General features: G+C 36.2%; 1 protein-coding gene across 1 annotated transcript in view; it reads right to left on the bottom strand.

Moving 5' to 3' along the window:
• The window catches only part of RASA1 (RAS p21 protein activator 1), a 52698-nt gene that overhangs the window by 22694 nt on the left and 2890 nt on the right, over window positions 1–27114 (bottom strand). Inside the window, exons 2-9 of the mRNA XM_021546209.4 lie at window positions 15063–15212; window positions 13588–13723; window positions 12782–12852; window positions 9930–10047; window positions 9052–9083; window positions 6664–6716; window positions 5895–6045; window positions 2891–2969 (exon numbers count right to left, since the gene is read on the bottom strand). Coding sequence (XP_021401884.1) covers window positions 2891–2969; window positions 5895–6045; window positions 6664–6716; window positions 9052–9083; window positions 9930–10047; window positions 12782–12852; window positions 13588–13723; window positions 15063–15212 — 790 coding nt within the window. The remainder of the gene's footprint in view (window positions 1–2890; window positions 2970–5894; window positions 6046–6663; window positions 6717–9051; window positions 9084–9929; window positions 10048–12781; window positions 12853–13587; window positions 13724–15062; window positions 15213–27114) is intronic.

The raw sequence follows: 27114 nt of genomic DNA on the forward strand, positions 1-27114 counted from the left end.
ACATACTTTAAGCTCAGAAATTGCCATTAAAAAATGTATCCTATAAAGTTGTGATCAGGATCATCTTACTGAATGCTACCAACTCACTACTATTGCTCTCCCATGCATTTTACTAAAGCATTCATTTTCCATACAATACACATGCTATAAATGTACTATAACTCTTTCATACTTCCCAACCTGAAAGAAAACAAGGGTTTTCAATACAGACCAAATTCTTCAAAGTCTTTTTTTCATGTAAAAACAAAAAAACATGACCTTTCACTGTGATTTCACTGTGATTCATGCCAGTCTTTGAAAATTTATCTAGCTTCTAACTGTCTTTTACCAAAGCTCACAGGCCTGAGATACCACGGATAAACTCTGAAGCAACAAAAATGGTGCAGATCATAATTAAAACTGAGTCAAAGTGGCACAGTCTCTCATTAATCTCATTAGAACTCACATATTATAAATGAGCAAAATTCAGGACAACAGAAGAAAGGAAGAAATAAGAAACAGAAAAAAAATTAATTCCCACAAAAATGGTAGTATCTAGAAACATGAGTAATAAATATGACCAAAACCCAAGCCAGGTGTGACCTTACTAAGTAAGATGAACAAAAGCTCTTTAGCTGTAAAAAAGAAGAAAAGTAAGACTATAACGTAGTAAGGACATCACTGTGATTAAAAGACACATATGAATTGGTTCTTACATAATATTCTATTTTTCTTCTTGTGCATATATCTGCAAGAATTATGATTTTGATCAAAACAACAATAGCAAGATGAAAAACATTTTTGTAATACTAACAGGAATTACAGGACCAACAATCCATATGTTATGAAATTATAACATATAATGTCACATATGATAATAATAACCTGATTGGCAAGATAATGTCTGTAACGTAAGTGCACAAGGAGTAGTGCACAAAACAAGACATTCTAGTGACAAATACTTTTAAACAAATATCATATTACACATAGGAATTCCATCAGATTGACTCTAAACTGATGCAAAACTTCTAAATTCTTTTTCCTCCTCAAAAACACAGAGTATGGTACTACATGGAAGGGAGGTAAAGCTGAACATTAAATGCACCACTGAACACTAAATTTTCAAATAAAGTCACAAGAGTATTTGGCTAGGTTAAAAGAATCGGAAGTACTCTCACATGGAAAATGAGTCAATGCAGAGTTTATTAATACAGAAACTGTAAGTTTAGTGTATGTGAAAAGTTAAAATGAAGAATTGCTGCTACTATTAAAGAGGTATAATGAAGAAAGTTACTGATTAAGTTTTCCAAGGAGCAGTCTCAGAATTCCTATTTGCTTTCTAACCCAAGCACATTACTGAGCACAAGTTAACAGCAGGAAACAATGGGGAAGCACCAAGGACAAAACCCAATTAGCAGTATAGGAAAGACTGCAATAACAAGGAATACATCTCTTAATGCAACACAGCAGTTACACCTGTTGATACTTACAGAAAATGAGACATGAACAGCTGAGTCACTCATTGGAGGACTGGGCTGTGATACTGTTGGCTATCCTAACATACTGGTCTCACCAGGATGGTCTTAACTTCTGTCATGGCAGCCCCTAAGGTGCTGCGTTTTGGTTTTGTGACTGAAACGGTATTGGTAACATACCAGTGTTCTGGCTCTTGTTGATTAGTACCTGCACAGCCTCAAGACTTTCTCTATTTCCCACTATGTCCCATTCCACAGTGAGGTGGCTTGCTGGACAATATGCTGGGAGCAGAAATAGCCAGGACAGACAATGACAATTGATCAGAGGGACATTCCCTGCCACATAACATCATCATCAGCAATAAGCGTGTGGGCACAGGGAGGTCTCAGAGAGCAGCTGGGCATTAGTCTACTTGTGAGAGGTGCTGAGTGTTTGCCTTTATATTGCCCCTTCCTTTTCTTATAAAACAGTATTTATCTCAACCCAGGAGTTTTTTTGCTTTTGCCTCATTCCATAGGAATAGGGAATGAGCAAACAAAGGTGCAAATCCTTAGCAGCTCACCAGGATCAACCCACAACAGAAAATTACATGTATATTCGTTAAGTGCTTTCCACAGGGAAAGGGAATTATGCATAACATGGTACTATTCTAAGTTGTTCTGGTACATGTTCAAGAAAGGTGAGCTCACACCAAAACTGGTAGGAGCAAGGCAATTATGAAAACATTACAAAGAGACAGGATCAGCTTCTGTGTTGCTTACACTGGTGAAGAGAGGCAATGCTTTCATCTAATAAAAAAGATCCCACAATGGCGTATGAATTGACTGCAATTCTCTTTAGGGAGGACAGGAAGAGCAAATTTCTGATTTCCACTGAAACGGGAAAGCTTGGGAACAGAAAAAGAAAAGAATAGGCACATAAATTTTATAACTAGCTATAAGCTCATGAAAAGCTAAATGATGTGGTATACTTATTACTGGTAATATCTTAGCATCAACTTCTGCTATGGGGCAAGTGTGCTTCAGAACAAGTGCTGCAGTCCCAGCCCTGCAATCACTCCTGAAGTTTTTCAGTGTGTATAGGTTTCCTGTGACAGAAGAAAAACTCAGACACAGAAGAGAGAAGAGCAGACTGGTTCCCTTTAATATGTGACTAAACCAAAGCATAAGCCCAGGAAAAAAGCTAGAGGCAGAGGGTGAAAGTCGAACACCTCACAGCATAGACAGAACTTACCATACTTTCTGTTGACTACAAGCCAGACTTCATTAAGTGTATGTATAAAAGAAACAGACGAGCTGAAAACATTGGAAATGTTGATGACTGTCTACTGGGTTTAACTACCACTGGTATCTCTGCTGTAATTTAATTCATAAATTGATTTCATAGTGATTCAGTCTGTGACTTCAACATCAAAGGCTCAGAGACTAAATCCTACCTGCATTGGAACTGGATCTTTTAAGTAATATCCTTCAACAATTTGTTCTTTTCTGTAGTGCTCAATGATGTCAGCAATACTATAGAATAAGAAAAAGAATATTGAAAGTTTAAACACACTCATTTTTCCACTGTTTGAGAATCTGCTTTTCCATAGAACCACATAAGATGTTCCCACAAAGTTTTAATAAAATCAAGTGTTAATCATTATAATCTTATTTGAAAGGAATGAGGATTTACTAATATACTGAAGTCAAGAAAGTTCACAAAACTGCATTCAGAATGTATTAATCCTAAACTCTGCAAAGTATTTTAATGACTTTCTTAAAATGTCAAATGAGGACATGGCACTTTCCACATTCAGGTAGTACATGTGCATTACCTGCTTTCCAAGCACACTGAAAAATTGCTATTTCATTGGCAATGATTGTCCAAGTCCTAGAGTAATCAGCTAAGTGGAATGGGGCATACTCTGAGTGAAGTGCAATCTCTTTCTAGGAGCATGGGAATAGAAAACAGAAAATGTTTGTAGCAGGGCTTATACAGATTATGACTGGACATCATAATGATATCATACTGATATTTGTTATCAGCAGCACTCCTTTACAGGGAAGTATTCATTCTACTCATCAGATTCAGACTGGAATTGCACTTGGAAGGCTCAGGAGAGAATTAGCGACACATACAAGCTGAAATTCAAGGCATTTAAATTTCTCTAATTTATTTTCACACTACTGAAATTTAAACTGTAGTAACAGGGACATCAATGGAAATTAATCATTTACATGCAAAATATCCATCTAGAAAAAGAGCTAAGTAATTAAATAGATAAAAATATAGTGTGACTTCTCAGTTCATGCATACTCAGCTGTGTGTGCAAAGATACAAATACGGCATATATGCAACATAGGAACAATAGCTGATACTGAAAAAAAAATCTCAAAAACTTATAAATAAAGCTATGTCTAGGTATCTTGGTTGGCTTTTCTGTTTTATTCTGAAGCTATGATCTGGACAAAAGTTACCTTCCTACGAGTACTTTTATTTTTCAGATATGTAAAATGAGATTAATGTTTCTTTCAGTTTTAGTGAAATCAAGTAATTTCAATTTTTGCTGAGATGCTGTCTGTATATGCTGTTTACTACGTAAGAATTTCAACTGTGTCACACTACAAAAAACAATAACTCATTCATTATATTTCACAGGCTGAATAACTACTACCAACATTTTCTAATCAATCAATCAAACAACATTTTATGAATTTTCTCAGTCATCAAATCACGAATACCTTGACCTTCAATGCACCATCTACTTCCTTGATTAAAAATGCCATCCTCAATGCAAGGAGCAGGTGCCTGCAAAATTTCTGCAGTGTTGTAATACAGGCTGAAGAATAAACTCAGTTGTATTTAAAAACTCCTTCTATAGTTAGAGTAACATATAGACTAGGATTCCAAGCCTTGATAGAGCACCTAAAGGCTGCCTTCTTCATTATATGTTTGAACATTCAGCAAATTTACCACCCGCATACACTCAAGAGATTTGAACTGAATATCATCCTAAAAACCCAAACGTACAACAAAAATAAACATTTTCTTTGACACTAAGGAAGATGTCTGGGAACTACATACCAAAATACTAAAAGAAATTCTTAAAGCACTTTGTCATAATTTATTGTTGCTTAACTTTAAAATCTTGTTTTCTGTTTAGCTGTATAGAATCTCTTTCAGACAAATGTAATCTACACACCAAGTGAATCCAGCACTCTATTACAAAATAATCTTAAGCAATAACAATGTAGTATCTTTCTGAAAGTGTACTGTTTAATGCTACAAACCCATCTGAGACTAGTAAGAGTTCTGCTAAATTGATTAATTTGACATCACCAAGGGTCGGGGGGTCCTGGCCTATCATCCTCCTCACAACTAGAAATCAGCATTTACCTTCATGAAAGGCTGCCCCTGCAGCTAGCCTGGTTTTCCGTCTGGATGGCTAGAGGCCAGACTGATTAATGAAGAAAGTATTCAAGCAGCCTGGGTGTGAAATGGGCATAGGTTCATCAGGATCCAATTATTTAGCCTCACAGCATCATGTGAGTAAAGTCATATGAAAAAGTCCACTGAACTTAGTGAGGAGATCTTGACATTTTCTCAGACACACCAGCTGCTGAATCTCTACCCACTCAGAAATGACAGAAATTCTCTATTTGGGTAAGAATGCCCTGGTTCTAGGTGAGCAGGACTGGAAAAACGCTGGTTTTTTTAAAGGCAGGCAATGACTTCTGTTTAAGGAGGATAAGTGAGTTTTCACTACTGAAGAATCTTCCAGATACAACTACTCTAAAAAAATACTATCAAAGATGAAGGTGTACTGATAGTTTCTCCCATAAAAGGGGAAACACCTCATAATTTCTCTTTCTGTTTTGTACAAATAATTATTTTTTTGCACCAATGGCAAAAGAAATGCATCTTAAGTTTGTTCACTCTAAACGAACTGATCAGTATTTCTGCTCCAAGTATCATGCACATATTTCAATGTAACTTAGTATCTTTTTACAACAACAAAAGCATTTTTACCCTTTCTTGTAAATACCCATTTCTATTATTTGAAAACTCTATTGATTGTCTCAGATAAAATCAGCATTTTTATTTTCCGCTTTTCAAACAGACAAGAACACATGTAGAAGCCTCCAAGATGCTTCAAACAGGGTACTCTCTTAATTACCTATACAAAATTTATAGATCCACATTATCCATTCAAACCACAATTTACAGAGTGAAGCAACTGGTTGGCAGAATAAGCACAAATACTTCAAGAGAAACAAGTTACACTTAGGCTATTTAAGCTGTAAGAATCTGCTCAGTTAAAAGTAACTACTATGGCAATTAGGGAAAATATTTAGTATAAAGGAAACTACAGTCTTAAAACCATAGTAGTAAATAATTATCAAAAGCAATTATGCAAGCAAAAAATATGCATAATTCTTTTTGCTACAAGAACTCACCTATTATAGTACCTGCCGCCCATCATAAACTGATTGTTTGATGTCGGACATATTTTAAAACGCTGAATATTTTCACTGGTCCGGAAATAAAGTGAATAATCACCAGGGGTATTATCTGAAGGCCTCACAAGAAAACTGCACACCTGACCAACTGAAAAGACATCATAACAGCGTTATTTTTCTTAGTGATATATATACACCCTTAGAAATCTATTTCTACATAAAACTAGAAAGAACTGCACACTTGAAGAAATACAAACCCCATAAAGGTAAATTCCAGTAGTGATCTCAAACTAGAAGAATTAGTACTAAACCATCAAAATTAATGAAAAATGGTTCAGCTGTAGCCTGTAACCTAAACACATCTTTGGCATCTCTTTAAAACAGCATGCAAAAGAAGTTTGGTAACATTTTCAAATCTCTGTTCCAGTATTTAAAGAAGGGTATCAAAAAATATGGGTCAGAAGTACTGTTTTCATTTAAAGAAATTTTGCTTTATGAAATAACCGATTCCACATAGAACAATTTAAAAACTAATTAAATCAAAAATTATTAGTTTAACTTTACTTGAGAACATACTCAGTACTGATAGCCATGAAGGTTTTCTTCCAATGTAGTATTCCACTGAGGTAACACCCAGAGAGACTGGGGAATCTAAAACACTCATTTATGATTAGACATAAAAGGAAGTTTTGCTGCAGTTTAAAATTAACAGGATCACTTAGTGCCATTTCACTATCACTGTATTTCACACCAGAAATACACATACCTGTCATCAGCAAATTGTAAGCTTCTTGTTTGGAGATCTTCCCATGGAACCATCTTAACAAAGATTAAGAGAAAAATTAGAAAGCAAGACTACCAGATCTCTTTTTTTGTCTGTGTGACATCCAAGGCTCTGGCACCAGTGAATTAATCTTTATTTAAAAAGACCCAATATATACTGATGAGACAAACAATGTCTATGTTTCTTAATGATTCTCTACTCCCAACAATACAAAAAGACTAACACTAATAAGTACATAAATAAATTACTTTCAACAAAACATTTGGAGCTGATGTTCAAATACAAGCAAGTTTGGAGACTGATATGAATTGTCCAAAAAGTAGATAATTTGATAGGCATTATTTGATGTACTAGCAATGTACTAGAATAATGAAATCCGAAGCTCAAACAAGAAGTTATACACAGAAAACCTCAAACTCAAGTTTCCCAGAGCTATGAAAACAAAACCTAGCTTTGTTAGATTAATGAATATAAACTGCTTTGTTCTCATACCTTGTACTTTCCCAAAGTCTTGTGTCAGAGTAGTTCCCCACAAAGGTTCACACCCTCTACCTAGTTTTGGGATGATACTTACCACTATTCAGAAAAGCCTGACATGCTACAACTTAATATTCTGCATTTAGAGGAAAGCTAAAGATAATGCTGCTTTTATAATTTCAGTCTTTCTTTCTATACTACCTTCAGATACTAATATGAATTCCTCTGAAAGGTAAGCAACAGCTGAAACACAGAATCAAACCTCCACACATCTCCTACAAGCTCCTTTCCGAATATGAAATTTCCACATTTGAAGACATTCATATTGCCAAATTGACTAGCAGAACACCGTAAACCAAGTAGACCACTGAAATGCCTCTTTCTGCCACCAGCCACTTAAAAAGTGGGTAACAGCAAAAAAAGGGCAAGCTCAAATATGACACACAAATGAGAACATCAGGTGAGTTATCAAGGCACTTGACATTTTTCACAACTATCTGCCATTCATCTTCACTTTGAATATAATCTATTAACAGACTGACATATCAACACACTGCTGGTTCTAAGTTGTATTTGATTTTAATTTTTTTTTTTAGTATTTAAGCAAACAGAAGGAAACTTAAAAGAGTCCTGTGACTTTTTCTTCAAACTTTAAGTGCTATAAGAATCACAGAATTTTAAGAACAGAATCCTTTGCATTGGAAAATACCTTTAAGATCATCATGTCCAATCCTCAACACAGCACCGCAAAGGCCATCATGAAACCAATGTCCCCATGTGCCACATGTACACACCTTCTAAATCCCTCCAGAGATGGTAATTCCACCACTGCCCTGGGCAGCCTGTTCCAAGGCTTGACAACTCTTTCAGTGAAGGCATCTTCCCTAATACACAATCTAATCCTCCCTTGGTGCAACTTGAGCAAGCTTCCTCTTGTCCTATAACTTGTTATCTGGGAGAAGAGACCTCTTCTGGCTACAACCTCCTTTCTGGCATCTGTAGAGTACAATGAGATTCTCCCTGAGCCTCCTTTTCTTCAGGCTGAGCCCCACCAGCTCCCTCATCAGACTTGTGCTCCAGACCCTTCCCCAGCTCTGTTTCTCTTCTCTGAACTCATTGCAGCATTTCAGCATCTTTCTTGCCATGACAGCCCAAAATTTAACCTAGAAATCAAGGTGTGGCCTCAACAATCCTGAGTACAGGGGAACAATTACTCTCAACCTGTGGCCCTCTGTGGCCCTCAACCTGGTGGCCACATCACTGCTGAGCAAAGCCAGGATGCCACTGGCTTTCTTGGTCTCCTGGGCCCACACTGGCTATTATTCAGCCACTGTTGACCAGCACCTCTGGTCCTTTCTGCTGAGTAGCTTTCCAGCCACTGCTCCAGCCTGTAGCACTGCAGGGCTTGTTGTGAACCATGGGCAGAAACCATAACTTGGCCTTGTGAAATCTCATACTATTGGTCTTACTGATCCAGCTTCTCCATATTCCTCTGCAGAGCACTCCTACCCTGCAGAAAATCTATGCTCTTGCCCAAGAGGCAAACAGAGACACTGTTCTAATAGTACTTTGGTATAGTATTTAGAGTTGTTATCTCCAAGGCAACTGTGTTCAAGAAATACTCAGTTGTGCATATTTTGGCTGAAAGTGATCATCTAATGTTTCAGTACTGCAATACCCATTAGCAAGAGACACACCTATTACTAGTTGTAACTAGATATAGGACTTTTTCATTATTAATTATCCCTGCATCTGTAGCAACTAGTATATAAAGAAGTCTTGAGATTAAAAAATAAATAGTTTTGGTCACTTTCTCAAGAACTTAGAAATCTCACAGTGCAACTTGACAAACCATTATGAATGCTTTCGAACAAAAAAAAGAAAAATTCTTACATTTTGCCTTCATGGGGATCTTCTTCTCTTCCCTGTGAGAAAATTAACATATTATGTGAGTGACAACAGTACAACTCAATTTAAAAAAATGTCATAAGTTAAGACCTTCTGTAGATAAGAAAATTACATTTAGACATCTGACCTAAAGGTCTTAGTGCAGCTCTATGGAAAGCTTTCCTCTTCATTCATTAGGTGAAAATTCAGCAAAAATGTTATTTCTGATGATTACTTCATTAATGATCCAAATCCATTACAGGTAATAACTTTTTATAAAGTTTCAACCTTCTCAGCCTTCCTAACATTAAACTACCACTGACCTATCAGTCTACAGATCAACAGTCTAGTACTGCCACTTCAGTTTAACTATTCACATCCTGACACAGGTCATCTGTAAGAAATATCTCAAGTACCATTGCTATTAGCAAAACACATGTACTGTGTAAGAAGATATTATAAAAAAATATATTTTTTTTTCTCACCAATAAATTTTTAACCCAAATTTCATCCTAGAATAAAGAGAAAGATCCACCACAATACAAAATTACATTATGTTCAGTTAGTGAACATTTCATGGCAATTGCAAGAAAGAAATGCAATTTAATAATTCTTCACCAGGAGAGTAGATTTTAGGGAAATACCTAGTAAATTTACCATACCATTCATTTGCACTTATCTTTGGACAACACATGAATAAACATTTTTTGATAACAAACTAGGCTTAAAGGTTTGTTTTAGTTTTTTAGAACTACTAGATGAATTTACTAGGTTCAGAAAAGTACATAATTAGAAAACAATTAAATGTCACTAGTCTTTGCTCAATATTACTTTATAAATAAAATCCCATTCATTAAAGAAATTTGAATACAAAAATTACTTACCACTTCTTCTACCAAGTCTTCCACAATAAGACCTTGTTCATCTGTCCGTAGATTTGTAACCCACATCCAGCCATCTTCCAATTCATTATGGACAATAAACATGTCTCCTTTAAGGAAACTGAAGAGGGTTACAGCAAGATTTAAATCAGAGATACACTCATAATATCAAGTTTAATGAACACAAGGAATTCTTGAGTATAATTTCCATAAAATATTTGGGAAAACCTATTAGTAAAAAATGCAGGAACTGATATTACAAGCACAGGTGTATTGTTCCTCACAGTTAAGTGGCTACTATATACAAGTTTTCATACTTTGATTTATTTTTAGTATATAATATATACTTCAGTGCTGTCACCTTCAAAGTATGCTAATGTATAAAACAAAAATAACACAACAATATTAAAATACATTAATATTGTTCTTTCATCTAGAGAGATCAAATATGCAACACAATAACCTTTGTAGTCTATAAGAAAATTATATTCCTTTCATTGAAAAATTACCTTGCATAATGTAAGTTGTGGAATACCTTTTGATTATGTTCTCACATATGAAGACAAGTGATGCAAAGAGAATACAAAGCAGTTGCCAGATATGCCATGCAATTAGCTACAAGCGTAAGAAGCATTAACATTCAGAATCAGAGAATCACAGAATCAACTAGGTTGGAAATTACCTCTGAGATTATTGAGTCCAACCTACTACCAAATACCACATGTCAACCAGACAATAGCACTAAGTGCAATCCAGTCTTTCCGTAAACACCTTCCGAGACAGTGATTCCACCACCTCCATGGACAGCATTTCAATATCTAACCACCCTTTCTGTGAAAAATTTTCCCCCATTGTTCAACCTAAAGCTGTAGACTAAAGGGGAATTTAAGATAATGTCCTCTCATCCTGTTTTCTGGCAGAAGAGAATGAACCCTACGTGGCTACATTCTTCTTTTAGGGAGTTGTAGAGAGCAATGAGATGTCCCTTGAGACTCCTCTTCTCCAGGCTGAGGCCCTGCAGCCACTCCTAATAGGACTTGTACTCCAGACACTTTACCAGTTCCATTATCCTTCTCTGGACACACTCCAGGACCTCAATGTCTCTCCTGAATTGAATGGCCCAGAACCAGACACAATACTCTAGGTGTGGCCTCACCAGTGTTGAGCACAGGGAAAGAATCACTTCCTTAGTCCTACTGGCAATACCACTGCTGATCCAAGTCAGGATGTCACTGACTCTCTTGGCCACCTGGGCACAGCTGGCTCATCTTCAGCCAGCTGCTGACCAGCACCCCCAGGTCCACTTCCATTGGCCAGCTTTCTAGCTCTGCAGAGGGTTTATTGTGGCCAAAATGCAGACCCAGAACCTGGCCTAAGGGAGTTTACATTGCTGGAAGCACAAAATTTTTGATCATGTTTCATGATGCATCAAGGTACAGGAAAAACAATAAAGAGTGAAACTCATTAACTACCATTTCAATTCAAAATTCCACAGCAAATGTCTATGGCACAGCTCTCACTTGAAGTAGGCTAACAGTAAAAACAAACAGCAACAAATCACTATTGAAAACAAAGAATAAATTCAACTGCTATTCAGCTTTAACAGGTGACAAACAAGAGCACTCTCCATCACTGTACAGTTCCTGCATGGAAGACATGCTGAAATTAATTCAGTAATACTTCCAACTTAAGAAATATTTTACTATGATATTAAAATTTTAAGTCAATATTGTCTGAAATACATAATTTCTTTAGAAGCATATTAATTCAATCTAGAACAAACTGAGAACTCTGGTTTTCAGCTATGCCACAAACAGAACAATTTTAGCCATACAGACCTCAAAACCCAAATACCAACTCTGCATTTCAGCTCTATCCTAAAACAGGTAGAAAAGGTCTAATTGCCTAAAATTTTAGTTAAGATAGCAAACAAAAAAATGCTATTTCTTATTAATCTGATAGGTGCAATAAGGCACATAAAGGATTCTATTTTTGTTGTTGTTCTCACACATAGTAGGAAGCCTTAGTTGAAATGTGCCATTAGAAAGCCCCTTCCCAGTCCTATCACCTTAGTAAAACAGGTAATTACAAAAACAAAAACATATAATACTTTAAAGGATCAGACTGGACTATAAATCTTGGAATAAATTTCTATCCAAATGAGGATATAAAGCTCTCATACCTCTCTACATTCTAAGGTAATAATACTAAACCTAAGAAAATTCCCAATTCAACTGGTGTGTTACACTAGTTTATGAAACCTGTCTCATTCGAGACATTAGAAATCACCACAAACCACTTTGAAATCCTCCTATTTTTTCATCTGGAAAACAATGATCTCAAGAAAGCAGTATCAATCCCAAGTAACCAGGAAACGGTCTTCTACTGACCAACTCACTTTTTCCATCCTTAAGTAGTCAAGGTCCACTTTCTCTTCCCAGTGATATGCATTGTTTCCCTCAGCTACACATCTAATAGTTCAGTTCAGAACAAGGCCTAGCTCATTTCTTTCACACACTCAGATAAAGCATTTCCATATAGAATTCTCTGACACATAAATGTATCCTTTTGGTGAAAATCTAGGGCTTCATAAAACATATTTCAAAATTATAACATTACTAATTTTAATTCTATGTACCTTTATGTACCTTCCATTCAATTAATGCAAACAAATATAATAAGAACAAAATGTCTCACTCTTATTTCCAACCAAAGAACAGCAAGATACCATCTGTTAATCTGTGTCAAATTTAAGATGTAACTGAAAAAAAATTGCATATGAACACCTACCTAAATTATTACTACTTATAAATACTCTTGACAATTTCACAACTACTACTGTTACTCAAACATACCTTATTTCATCAGTTTCTGGCACTTTGGTGTAAGGTAGAATTGCTCGAACTCTCCTTCTGTCTTCCACGGGCTACAGTTTAGAAAAAGAGCCATGGTTTTTTCTCTATACTCTGTACTGTATTCTATATTGTAGAATCTTTCTCCCCGGCCTTATGCTATTCTGAGGCAAAGAACACCACTTATATCCGCCTTGCCTTTTTTATATTTCCAAAGCTCAAAACCACTGTCAGCTAGAAATGTGTAATCTGTTGACTAAGAGCACTTGCTTTAAATTTTTTTCACTTCGAGCAAAAGTAATGTCCAGAATTTTAACATTCAGAAACATCATTATTCAGGTTTTGGGTTCTGTTACAAGGGATATTTTGCAGTGTTTTTTTTGTTGTTTTGTTTTGTTTTAATTACTTTTGTTGTTTTAAGGATAGGCATGTGAAAGAAACCTTGGTTATCTTCAGGACGTATATTTGGAACTATTGTTAGATATCCAAAATGTGACAGAACAATGATGGTTCTTTATTACAAGAACTCAATAATGTCTTGTTTTTCACTGTCTACTTAAAATGATGTTATTACATTGTGCAATAACTGCAATACCTCTATCTTCCTCATTATGTATTTTATTAAATACAGATTTTTTTCATCACTATTTTGTATCAGTAAAAATGCATTTTTATACTCCTTAAAGTTCCATGTACGCATATACAAAACAGGAAACTTTCTGAAATTTTTTCAAAAAAAAAATGCAAATAGTGATTAAAGTTACAAACACCTTAGTAAGTTAGACTTCAGGAATTTTTTTTTTACTTGCCTCTGGAGGTGCTACTGGAAATAAGAGCTTTTCCCCTTTCAGCAAGCAGGACACATGACTGTAATACCCAATAAGGTCTGAGAGTGAAGCAAAGCGACGCCCACCAATGTAATAGTCTCCACACACAGCAATAATCCTGTTAATAAAAAAAACCAGAAGCTTGACATTAGAAAAATTTTTGCTACCAATTTTTTTTTGAAGAAAAGGAGATTAGGATCATGTTTAATTCTTAAAACAGTGCCTATATTCAGCAAAATGCAGTATTACAGACTCTCTGTAAACATATAAATAAACCTAATGAATATTTTATCAAAAATATTCATATATGTATTTTATGAGCCACCAGTTTTTTATCTAAAAAAAGTGCTGATTCACAGAAAAAGACAGTACATTTGTCAGAACTAAAAGAAAATTTTTTAAAAATGTAAGCATGAACATGCTGGAAAATGGAAATAATGCACTACTATACAACAGCATTATTACTTGTATCATGCACAACATATACCTTTTATAATAGGCATAAACTGAAAAAGTAGCAAAGTACTTTAACAAAAAATTACTACACTTCAAGACTATACAATGCAGAAAACAAACAACATTGAAAATTAGTCATTTTGTTACAGTTAGTTTAGCATCCAAATTAAAACTTAAGAAATTACTTTGGAACAATCAAAGTTATCTCCTGAAACTCAATTTAAAAATTTAATATCTAATGGGAAAAAGCTCATACAACCATTTCAGCAGTTTAACAAAACGAAGACTTCTTACAAAATTGTTTATTCTTTTAATATTTCTGTATTTTCTTAACTAATAGATTTTTTTAATACATAATTTGAATTAAGCTGCCTCTCCCATGAAGTAATGTAAAATGCATACAAAGATGAATCTTCAGATATTAAATCCAAGCTCATGAGCATATAGCACTGCAACGGGAATCAGAAAACAATGCTCAGGACATACGCTGAAAGCTGTTTCCAGAAATCTTTCCACTACTAAACATATAATCTCTTGGTGTTTCTTGCTTTGGGATATTTTGGTGGCTTTTTTTGTTTGATTTGGGGGTGGGGGGGGGTGTTTGTTTTTGGTGGAGTTTTTCTCCCTCGGAATTAAAGAAGCAACCAGATGAACTAGCACTTTAATTGTGCTAACTACAATGATTACTATGGAACAGACACATAACAATCTCCTTCACTGAATAAATGAAACCTGCATGGTACTTTAAGTTTATTCAAACCACTTTAGGCAAGCTTCTCTATCCAGATATTTTTGGTTTCCTCACACTTCGGTTCTTCAACCTACGAAGTAATTTTAAAGTAGCATGATTTAAAACAATCAAACGCAAGTAAAAAGCTGCACAATGAAACCATTAAGAGTCAAAAATACTGCATTGTAATACAATTATTGTTCAATTTATTGTGTTCTGAAACAAAAAGTAGATAAATCACAGTATTCAAAATAAAATACTTAATTCTCACCTAAAATGATTGACATTTGTTTTACTAAGGAATGAAAGCACAAATGAACCTGGTCTCCGATCACTCTCCCGAATAAGGTAACTTCCAGGTTTTCCTGCTTGTCGAAGACGTTCTTCTGCAATTGTTCTGTCAAGTTTTCCATGATACCACCTGAAAAAAAGAGTAACAATGGGTGTCCTTACAACTAACTTAACTGCTTCTTTTACTTTCACAAAATAGATACACGAAAGGAAGAAAATCTTTCCGTCAAAACCCGTATAACTCCAAAACTTTGTCTATCACATTGTTACAAATTCAACTTCCTATTTTACTTATTTCCAATAAACAATGTTTTTACCACAGCAGAGTTTTTCTGATAACCTACTTTTCCCAAGGAACAACCCTAAGAGGCAGAGGCTCTACACATATCATTAGTTTTTATCTCCTCCCTAATTTGTTTACTTTAAAAAAACAAAAACTGAGGTGGCTGACCTGACTTGGAAGACTATTGTATTTAAGCCTACAAATGTGTCAGTTCAGGCTCGGTACTTCAAAAGCACACACGGAGAAGTGAATTCCATCAGACTGTTCCTCAGCTGACAAGAAATGCTGCTGCAGCAAAGTCAGTAAAGAACTGGACAGCAGTCAGCAGGCCACCATCCAGTCCCAAAATCAACTCTCCTAACCACAATGTGCACTCCCTCAATCAAAAGTGAGTGCTGATGCATGGCAAATCACAAACTGCAAAATATGATAAATAAAGGAAATCTTTAATCTACTGCTGCCATTCAAGCATTCAATCACCTACCTCAGTTTATTTACACAGCCTTTGTCAGAGCACTTGTTCTACTTCAGATGATCAAGGATAACTTTTTTTTTCAAGAAAGGAGTGATGGAGAGCAGTTTTCAAAGACAGCCATTGCTCTCATTACCTTCACCAAGCCACAGTATATTCCAGAGCTATATATTGAAATAATTCATTAGCTCCTCCACCTAATTCTGTTGATTAAACCTTTAATTTTTACTCAGAAATTGTGAGCCTCAAAATAGCCAGTGTTTAAACAATTAAAATCCTTCACCTGATTTGCAAGATTAACACACATGCAATTTAGGAGATATGTAAATGATCTCTTAAACTAATATATGCAAAAATATCAACCTTTTCACAGCCTACAGCTTCCAAAAAAAAAAAAATTCAAAAAAAAAAAAGCTGAGCTGCTGATAAAATCTGAACAAAAGCAATTTTTTTTCTTACAAAATGGAATCAAATGGAAACAAAAGCATAGATACTGTTTAACCTGACAAAACTGGGCGCTTGCTAGTATTGTTCCCCTTTGCTTCTCCTTCCTCACCCTGATCAAAACAAGTTAAACCAGTAGAAGCATTGTTGTGTCTGTACATTTAAAACTTGAAACTGCTGCAGGCCTAGTTATATTAGTAAAAGCCTGTGTCATTCCATTCCAGAGCAAAGCAGCTTCATGAACAGAAACTGTCATTCAAAGACAGTCCACAAAGAAGTGGTCACACGTTCCTGACAAGGAGGGTCTTTTAGGAAAGGAAGCAAAATGAAGACAGTTGATTTTAAAGTAAGTAGGACGAAATATTGTGTGTGTCAGTGTGCACAGCACAGCTGAAACCTGAGTGAGTTTGTTCCCAACACGTTACAACTGGGCATTGCTTTCTTGGATAGACTGACTTTCATGAAGTATGTAACTCCTCAGAGACCCAAGAAACTTCCCTGAAGAAACAAACATCCCATTTAATGAGATCTATTTTAGATTAATAACAGGTTCACGGAGCTTTTATTTGTTCCTATTTATTACACACTTGAGGAAAATAATCCTATTTCTATTGAGAGACATATTGCATTAAAATGCCAAATTTAAAGAAAGGCACAATTTCAAAATGAGGAAGTGGGAGTCTTAATAAGAATGCAAATTACAACAAAAAAAATTCCACAATAAACTTTAATAAGAAAGGCAGGATCATACACAAATAAAATAATTTTTCTGTAAGGGACCACAATTTCTAACAATAGCACAAATTTAAGTGCCCCAATTCTCAGTCCAGAAGCTTCAAATAAAAAAGACACCCTCCTTGCTGGTGATGGCAATATATATATTGATATATCCCACACATAGGAGATTACATTCTCTAACACTAAACAGGCTACATTGTGTCCCATTCAACACTTTTATATCAAGTGTACTGGAAGACATTTTTGACCTGGTAAAGCATTTAAGGAAAGGTTTGTTTTCTGAAATAAAAATATTAAGTTAACTTCTGAGTGGAATTAAATTAGGTGTCACTGAGCCCATATATAAAATGTTAACTTCTGATGACAAAAAAATACTGCATTTTACTGCTCATTCTGAATTACTGTAATGTACCACATTACTCTACAGTACTAGCAGCAGAAATAAATATTAACACTAAATTTAATACAAATGACAGCAAAGCAGTCAATATTGAGCAATGATAAAAGAAAACAGCTCAAGTGATATCCTCAGAAAACCTTTGTAGATTTCACACATCTTTAAAAAATAGGATACACACTTAAGTACAAACTTGCACAATACCTTTAGAATATGCAAAATGGTTGCATGAAATAACTGCATTTTTTCAGAGAGCAGTTTCATCAATACATAAAAACAGTTTATTCACATAATATTCAATCTAGGAGTACTGAAACACATCAATGTCTTGTCAGAATCCATGTCTTGTAACTGATGCTGCTATCACCAGTTTTCAGTATTACAGAAAGATTCGGCAACTTCCCATCATAATTTTCAAGGACTTTGATAGAAAACAGTAAATACTGTTTTACAAAACTGCAGTACTCAAATCGCATTTAAGCATATTGACTAATCTAATGAGCACTAATTAAAGATTTTAAGATCTCTTATGCTGTATTACGAAAGAAGATCCATCCAATAGTCAGTGATAGCCAAAGAAAGCACAAAAGAAATGAGTAAATGACAGAGCTAGCCATACAACTAATTTCATCAGAGAATAGAGTGCAGAACACTTTGAAGGATGTAAACATGCTACCATCGTTTCTGAAATGAAATAAAGTAAGCGGCAGATCCTTTGATTTTAAGCTCCAATCAGGGAGCTGAGTGAAGCCTGAGTATTTCTGCAAAAATACATCACAAGAAACCAACTCTCCCTCTGAGTTTTCTACGTGAAGATTTACAACTTAAATATTTTGCAATCAAAACAGTTTCAAGTTTATTGTTTTCAGTCCAAAGCAATGCCAACTATAGAGATTCTCAATGGATGCAAAAGGAATTGCTATGTATGTTGTACTATAAGTCTCATGAAAGGAATTAAAGTTTGGATGGAAAGGTATCACATTAGAAACCTGCCTAGCTTTTCATAAATAACTTGCCAAATGACTAACTTACAAGTGCTTACTCAAAATTCTAACTCACTACTACTTAGATATATATTCTCCATCATTGCCACAGGGTGTCTATAATTTCCCGTTACCTCTGCTTGTTTGCCTGATCCTACCTAGGAACACTTCTGTATTTCTAACATTACCTTTGCATTTTTTTAAATGCTGACAATCCACTCCTTTCACTGTGTTCTGAGCAAACATAATTCAACGACATTCTGAATCAAAGCTAGTAGTCTAACAATGCAGCTGTTGTTACAACATGCATTGAAAGAGAGTAAGTAGCCTTGCAAGCATATGTTATGAAATGATTTAACTATAAAATGTCCTCTCAATTATAGATCGTAATTCAGGTGGGTTTTTTTCTGTGACTATCTGTTTAACTTGCATGCTTTAAGAAAATTGTGTAATTGTTATTTATTTTGCTTCTATGAGAATACCAGTAAAAAGCTTCCATGTTACAGAAAACTGTCAAAACTGTGCATGAAAATACTCCCATTTGCCAGTTTATTTCAAAAGCAGCATGTTCAAAACTCCAACCCTATCTATCACAATTTAATTACAGCATGCAGACAGAACAAAGACACATCACAATGATCCTCTATATCCACACAAGAAACACAGAGGTGTGCAGAAGAATGATGCTTATACTACCACCACACTGAGTGGCTGACAACCATATGTCAAGTCATTAACTCATTCCAAGAAGTCATGGAATGAGCTGCACTGCAGTCAGAGCTGTGACCTCTGGTCCACATAAACAAGAGATCCCTGTATTTTCCCATGCTCCAAGGAAGATGCTGGGTAGTCACATCAGCCCCATTAGGCACAGCTACCCCTTTCTACTGTGAGGAGGACGGATGCATTTAGCAAGTTCACAGCACAGCTGTACAACTTCTGGCCCCCAACACAGCCCCAACACCACAAAGCTCATGCAAGGAACAAGCCATTCACAAAACAGCAGAAGATGGTGAATTTACTATATGGAAGGAGGCAGCTGCTATTATGTGGGGAAGCATGTCACACTGAACAACCAAATCTTTATTTTCATATTTCCTTTTTACATGTGTGAAAAGCAAGTGTGAAGTTTTGCTGCTCTACTAAAGGATTTTGCTTTTACCGTATGCTGAAATTTTTACTTAGGCACACAGTAAGTAAGGGTGAAGAGAATGCAAGAGAAAGTGCTGAAGGGAAGAAAAGTGAGTTTCAGCAACTTAGTACAAATATAGATGTTGACAACAGCTGTAGAGTTCTCCATTTCCATCAAGCAAATGCTATGGTGAACAGGAAAAGCAGTCTTTAAATGCCCTGTCCACTTTACTCAAGGCTCTCCTCAGCTGTACCACGATGCTTCAAGAAAACCTGTAGTAACAATGTAGAATTTGTAGGAATCATGGTCAGAGCTCCAGTACTATGAGCTCGGACTCTGCCTTAGTGCCTTTGACACATTAGAGATTCTTGTTACCACCTCAGACCATGAGCCCTGTTTCAATTAAAGGCAAAAGAGAGCAACAATTACTTTGAACCGGGAAAATCCTCAGTATCAAAAGACACACTAAAATCTCAAGGTGTTTCATGAAGACAGATAAGAATAACAACAAAAAAAATATCCTGAATTATTTTTTTGTCTTCTTATTCTTTTAACACCAACCATCCTCTTTTCAAGCCTTCCATGTGGAGACTGTCTTGAGGGGTGGATCATGGTGATTTGGGATATCCCACAGTCATTTGTGCCAGAATTGTCACTGTTTCCCCCTGGCTCTCCCACAGCCAAGGGGATACCACAAGAGGTGTAAACTCAGCCTGAGGTCCTGTGGGGTGTGGAGCCAGGATTGCCCCTTCTCTTCAGCAACCAAGGAGAGGGGTCACATGGGTGATAGTGAGTGTGGCTGATCTACAATACTGCTACCCATGGTTTTCAGCACCGCAACCAAAATCTGTCTGCTTGTTTCCATCATTCCTTGCTGCAAGGGAGCCCAGAGCCAACATCTGGGTGCTGCCAGAAGCCAGGGCTATCATCACCTGGGAAGGTCCTATACTCTTGTATCCCAATGCTCCTGCTGGCCACAAGACCACGACTGCACCCTTCCCTGCCTCACTGGAACCCACAAGCACCCTCTGCTGGCTGCAAGGCAGTCATTGCAGCTGTCGTCTCACCAGAGCCACTACTGTCCCCTGGCAGTCATGGTCATCAACACCAAAGGGGGAAAGGGTGACTTAACATAAGAAAACTTTGGGAGTTTTTGTTTGTTCTGAGATACATATATGTATATATTTTTAATTTATTTATTTATTTGCTAGTAAAGAACTGTTTATTCCTTTTCCCCTACTTTTGCCTGGAAGCCTTGTAATTTTTGAAATTGCAATAATTTGGAGGGAGGTGTTGTTTTTCCATTCCAGGAAGGTTTGCATCTTCCTTGGCAGAATATTTGTCTGGCAGATATTCTCCTTAGCAGATTTTAAACCAAGATAAGATTCAATACTCCTGTTCACTGCTGAAGTTTGATTTCAGTCTTGTAGCTTCTCCCAGCCTAAACCGCACTCTGAATATTACTATTTTTATCCAGACTCTGCCTTTTACCACCTTACTCCCCATTTCTGTCATATCAGTAAGGTGTGATACTGCCTTTATGCACCTAATTTGCAGAGATAAGACTAAACTAAGTTTCAGTTAGATTTTACTACATTGACCTCCTTATTCCATCTTGTTAATTATTTTTCAGTAGTTACTGACTTTTGACCAAGTCTCTGAAGTTCTCCACATCACAAAATTTACGACCAGAAAAAGATCTGCCAATATACTAGAATGGATGCACCTTTAAGACAAGCAGTTGAAATTAACTTCTAGCCACGTAAGTGTTCTTTGTCCAATGTGCATGACTGAGTTCTACATACAGTTCTAGGAACATGAGGGAGAGATTTTTATCCCTTTTGCTTTCCTATGCATTTTTCTAAGAGACATTTAAGCATACCCATGTAAGCTTAACAAAGTCTCACTCTGCTTTTCTCATTTCATGCTCCAAAATCCCTCAAAAAGAGAACAGAGAAAATTGAACTGTGCTGTGTTATAAGACTAGGAATCAACCAGCTAACATGGAAAGTCACCACCACAGGCACTCTTAGGCACGCTAGCTGTGTCAGCCTGTTAGCTGTGGGACTTGCTCACACCTCTGCCTTGCACACACCTCCACAAAAAAAGCCATTAAAATGCAGCAGAGTTTATGTCACCTCTGAGCTAGAACTAAATGGATCAACTGAAAACCTCAGTATGTCTTAACAAAGAGACTATGAAAACATGAAATAGCAAGGTAAGTATACAGTAAAGAGAGTAACAAACAATCCTATTTAAATAATTTCAGAAAGGGCAGAAAGCTTCTAGAAGTTTCAACTGCTGTAGCAAACAATGCCATAATTTTAGAAGAGACATTAGAGGAGTGACAATAGCATACCATTCAACACTGAGAAAAAGACTGACTGCCTATTTCATTTTTGCAAGAACCACTAATAAGCAAGTGAAATTCAGCTAAACGTCAAGGAAAATATCTCTTGAAACAACTGGAATTTTTCTTACTGAAGAATCAGAATAGGAAATGAATTCTGGAACTCATTAAAGGCCTTAGCAAAAAATTTTACATGCTAGGTATCTTTGCCCTCAGGTGAAAAATACACCTTTCTTGATTAATTAGTTATAAAAAATGTTAATAGGTCTATATAAATGAGCAGATATTCTTGACAATAATGAAGGAATTTCTAAGATGTTGTTCAATTTCTCTGCCTCATTAAATGTCCCAGAGGCTCTTTCATCTTCCTCATCCTCCTTGCCCCTCACCCTCTTTAATCAAACACAGGTTTTGGTTTTGTGCTCCATTCTCACATCCTCCTGCAAGCTAGACTGTTTTGAGAGAGAGATGTGTCAAATGCACAGATGGATTAACTGCTTCTACAATGAGGAAACCCTGACAGTTATTTTTATGCCAGAAATTAAACCCTCACCTGAATTGTAAACACATGTTCAAATCTTCCAACATGCACTAGGAACAACAGTGGGGGAATATAATCTAGAGTACAACCCATACCAAACAAATCCCACCGTGTAACATAAAAAAATTCTGTGTAAAAATGAGAAAAAGAAAAAACCCATCTGTTTCTACACTGGAATACAGGTTGAGATGATTACTATAGAGGCTTGGTAACATGCTGCTTTTAGAGGAACAAAAACATTTCTCTAGCATCTTTTTTTTATTTTAAGGTATGAAAATGACAAAAAAAAATATCCACAGATGCTTAGAAAGCACAAAAATCCATGCAAGAAAAAAACTATGGGAAAAATTGTGGTTTGAATAAGATATACAAGTAATTCCTTCATTTTCAGTATTAGGCAAGTATCTAACCTTGAATCTTGTAACATCTCTAGTGCTAAGTCTACTAACAGATGGCAATACTGACAACAAAATGACTCACATACGATCATTCCTAAATGTTATGTCATTTATCAATAAAATAACCATATATAGCCTAATAAGCCATAAACACAATTTCTTTTATATGGCTAAACAGATGCATAATTCTATGGAAAGCAAGAGGTAGACTCAAAATAATAACAATAAAAAAGAAGATAAAAATTTCCTACAGAAATCTACATACACATAATTACCATACGATTCCTGAGTTGATTATCAAACGTTAATTATCAAAAAGTTAGTAGTTATCATCTAGCTAAACCTAGATGGTGATCATCTCACTCCACCCAGCTATGCAGCTGCAGCTGAAGTACTGTGCCCAACCCTGATAAAATTTTATACTCATAAAAAACCCACTAACTATTAGCACTTGAGGATGAACAATTATTGCTATTTCAGTTTTAGCAAAAAACTGAACACCAACAAAAAAAATTGGTATGGTGTGAAGTTAGCCTGGAAAGTAGCTGAAAATACTGAAATGTGAACACAAAAATTACTTTTCTGGGTCTGATCTTCTTAAGAACCACTGTAACTTGCCGTAACACACTGTGTACACCAAGTGTCCTGGAAACCTCAATGCTCCATTCCTGAAATATGATTGGAGCTTTGAAATTAATCTAGCAACAATGGGTACATTAATTTGTACGTGTGAATTATAATAAAAACATACCCTATACACAAAAGCTATATATTTCAAGAAAATTATTAAATATTTAAGAGGCCCTGTTAGCTACTTTAGAAAAACCTTCTTAAAGGCAGATTCCTGAGATTTTACCAGAGAAATTAAGATGTGTTTATACATAAAGTAATGAAATATTATTTTTGCCAACTTAAGTATTTCTTGTTCTTTCATTACATATCTCCCCTATTAGCAACTGTCCTGACTTTATCCATCATTACAGAAAGAGTTTTCAGCAAATAGGTCCTGTAACATGTATCTCCACCTCTAACTGTATCTTTATACATATAGATAGAATCACTTGAGTTGAGATGACCACTGGGGATCATCTAGTTCAAGCTTGGACCCTTTGCACCCCCCAGCTCAGGTAGGATGAGTTACATCTGGTTGCTCAGGGCTGTCTTCCATTGGGTCATGAACATCTTCAATGATGGAGACTTCATGACCACTGAGCAATCTTGATCCCCATTTTATCACCCCCACCATAAAAAAGATCCAAACAAACAACAAACAAACAAAAGCATCCTGTTGTATTTAAATGGAAATTCAAGTTTTTCCATTTGTCTCCATTGCCTCTTGCCCTGTCATCGCACACCTCTGAGGTCAGTCTGGTACTCTCATCTTAACCCTTCCCACATGATTTTTATACTCATGTTTAAGACCCACTTAACTTCCTCTTCTCCAGGTGAGAAGTAACTCAAGTAACTCCATGTCTTTCTTGTACTGGTGAGCCCACCACTCAATATCCTACATATGTCTCAGCAGTGCTAAGCAGAGCAGAACAAGCATCCCTCTCAAGCTGCTGACAACACTCTTCCCAAGGACACCCAAGATACTATCAGCCTTCCTTGCCACAGTCATACTGGTGGCTTTGTTCACATCCTCAGGCCCACATGCTCCTCTGCAGAGCTGCCTTCCAGCTGTTTAGCCCCACCACGTGCTTAGGGTTACCAGTCCCTAGTGCCAAAGCTTTGTGTTTCCTTTGTTTAACTACTCAAGATCTCCCACAGCACAATTCTCCAGCCCGTCCACATCACTCTGGATGTCAGCACAACTACCTGGTCTTTCAGCTGCTCCTCTTTCAGTTTTGCATTATCTGTGAACTTGATAAAGGGTGCATGCACTCTGTCCAAGCAGGACACAGTATTGGGCCCGGAAGGCACCCTAGGGGAATACTGCCAGTAATTTGCCTCTATGTGGACTCTGAGCTGCTGATCATCATGCTCTGCTCCTAGTCAACCAACCAGTTTTCTATGCACGTCATGTCTTTTTACCTAACCTATACTCTGTCAGTCTATCCATAAGAAGACTATAGAAGACAGTGTCAAAAGCCTTACTAAAGTTATGTTTAACTCTCTCCCTTTCTCCCTCAAGCCAATCACAGAAGGCTCTTAGGTTGGTTAAGCACAATTTTCCCATTATAAATCCATGCTGATTATTCCTCACCACCTTCAGCACTAAATATGATTTAAAGATAAACTAATTTAATAACAGAAACCTTTTTCTGGTCTATTACTAACAAGACTGATAGAGGATGTATTTTATATAAGAATAAAAACTAGTAAAGACCCACTTCAGTCTTTACATAGTGTATAAAAGCAAATAAAGCAGGTAAAGTGTTTAAACTCTGTTAAGCACTGTTGTATTTTACTAGTACTGACCATACTCTGGAGAGACACTGAGGAATCAACCCTGCAATATTTATGTGCAGCACAAAGACTATATTAAAACAAGATGCTGAAACAGATTTTTTTAAATTTACTTAAGTTAACAAAATAAATTAAGCATTTATACTCTAGCTTGTAGAGTTATGTGTTGAATTTTCACCTTTTACTTAAAAAACCTCTGCCAAGGTACAAAAGGGCATAAGAAAATGCAAATTACTGAAGCTTCTTGCTTAAAGAAAAATACCAAAAAAGGACTGAAAATGCAAAAAACCCAGATAAAGAGGCTCCTCTGTCTCCCAAGACTGTCTTATCAAGACTGACACATGGTACTCAGATAAGCACCAAAAGACCAAAAGCGCACATGCAGAGAGGAAGAGTTCAAAAGTTCAACCATGAAGATCAGGATCTTCAGCCTAAGAGACCACCAGGGACCCCAACAGGACCACCATAGCAAACCATACATGCCTAGAAGGGCGTGAGGCTATTTAGCATGAGAAGCGAGGACAGACAGGGCCAGAGGTTGAATATGCATGGAAAAGTTGTGTAATGTCCTGCATATGGAACACCTTTGTGAATAAAGGTTTGGGTCAGACTGAGGCTCAGGGCACAAGTTTTGGAGAGCTATCTCACCTGTGCCGAGCGCTGACAATACATACCCACTTCATAACTACTCCAAGTTGTGGAGTCTATTTATTTATTCTGCATATCACTACAATGCCTTCCCTTCTACTATGCCTACCAGCAAGACATATTACAAGATGCTTATTGTTTGGGGGAAAAAGTTATGAAAGAAACTGGAAAACTATGGGAATTTTAGAAATTTATGCTTGAACCAAAATATGGAGTCCTATTCTGAAGAGACCTAAGCCCTCACTAGAAAATTTGTGTTCATATTCCCTTCACAATCACGGAACATACAGACAAAAAAAGCAGGAAAAAACACAGCACAGTATTACAATTCTCAATGGGGTAGGCTACTAGGTGAACTTCCAAAGTCCCACACTGGTATTATGGAACTCAATCAACGACATAACATAAAAACTAAATAAGAGTAGATCAAGAGACTCTAGTAACTGTTTAAACAAAATTACATTATCTAATGTTAACTAGAAAACACTGACTAAACTAATGAAAAATCATCCTCAAACTTCTGGCTCCAAATGCTGTCCTATTCCTGGTTTTATTTATCTGAACTTTTCATTTACCTATGAACTAACACATTTACTTACTGCTTCACTTCCTCTAACAAGTTAGGTACAATATTGTTTTGCTGTGTTTAACCACTAATTTAAGACAGTACTTCCAACACCACGTATCCAGCTGGAAGCAGGCTAGAGTACCCACCAACTTTTGAAAAATAAGGTGTTGTCTTCCACGCACAACAGGAATTGATGAAGAAATTAATTATCTAAAAAATACAATATTCTATCCTAACTACATTAACTGCTAAACAAAGAAACCTCATACACTAAAATCTATTGACATGACATTTTGTTTTCTTTATACAGTACCTAACCAAACATGCCTACATTATTTCCTCATAGCTTATAGTGCAACAGATTCATTCATTAGTCTGGAAAAAGGCTGCCTGCAATTATTCAGAAAAAATTTTTTTCATGAGTTACTGAAACAAATGAAGAACTCTCAGCTTGCCACCTTGAACATTCATGTGAAGATATCAGAATTTAACTCTATGATCAGGCAGGAAAAGTCTACTTTAATGCAATCCCTTCTTATTTAGTATTCCTCTACCTTTCTTCACCTTCAGTGCTTTTTCTTACTATGCTGCCTGAACAAGCTCCAAGAGCGACTGTAAAAATATGTATCTGCTCTGGGCAAGATTTGTTTTAATCAGACAGCATTTTTG

Source organism: Lonchura striata, chromosome Z, assembly GCF_050655825.1.
Source record: "Lonchura striata isolate lonStrDom1 chromosome Z, ASM5065582v1, whole genome shotgun sequence".
Lineage (NCBI taxonomy): Eukaryota > Metazoa > Chordata > Aves > Passeriformes > Estrildidae > Lonchura > Lonchura striata.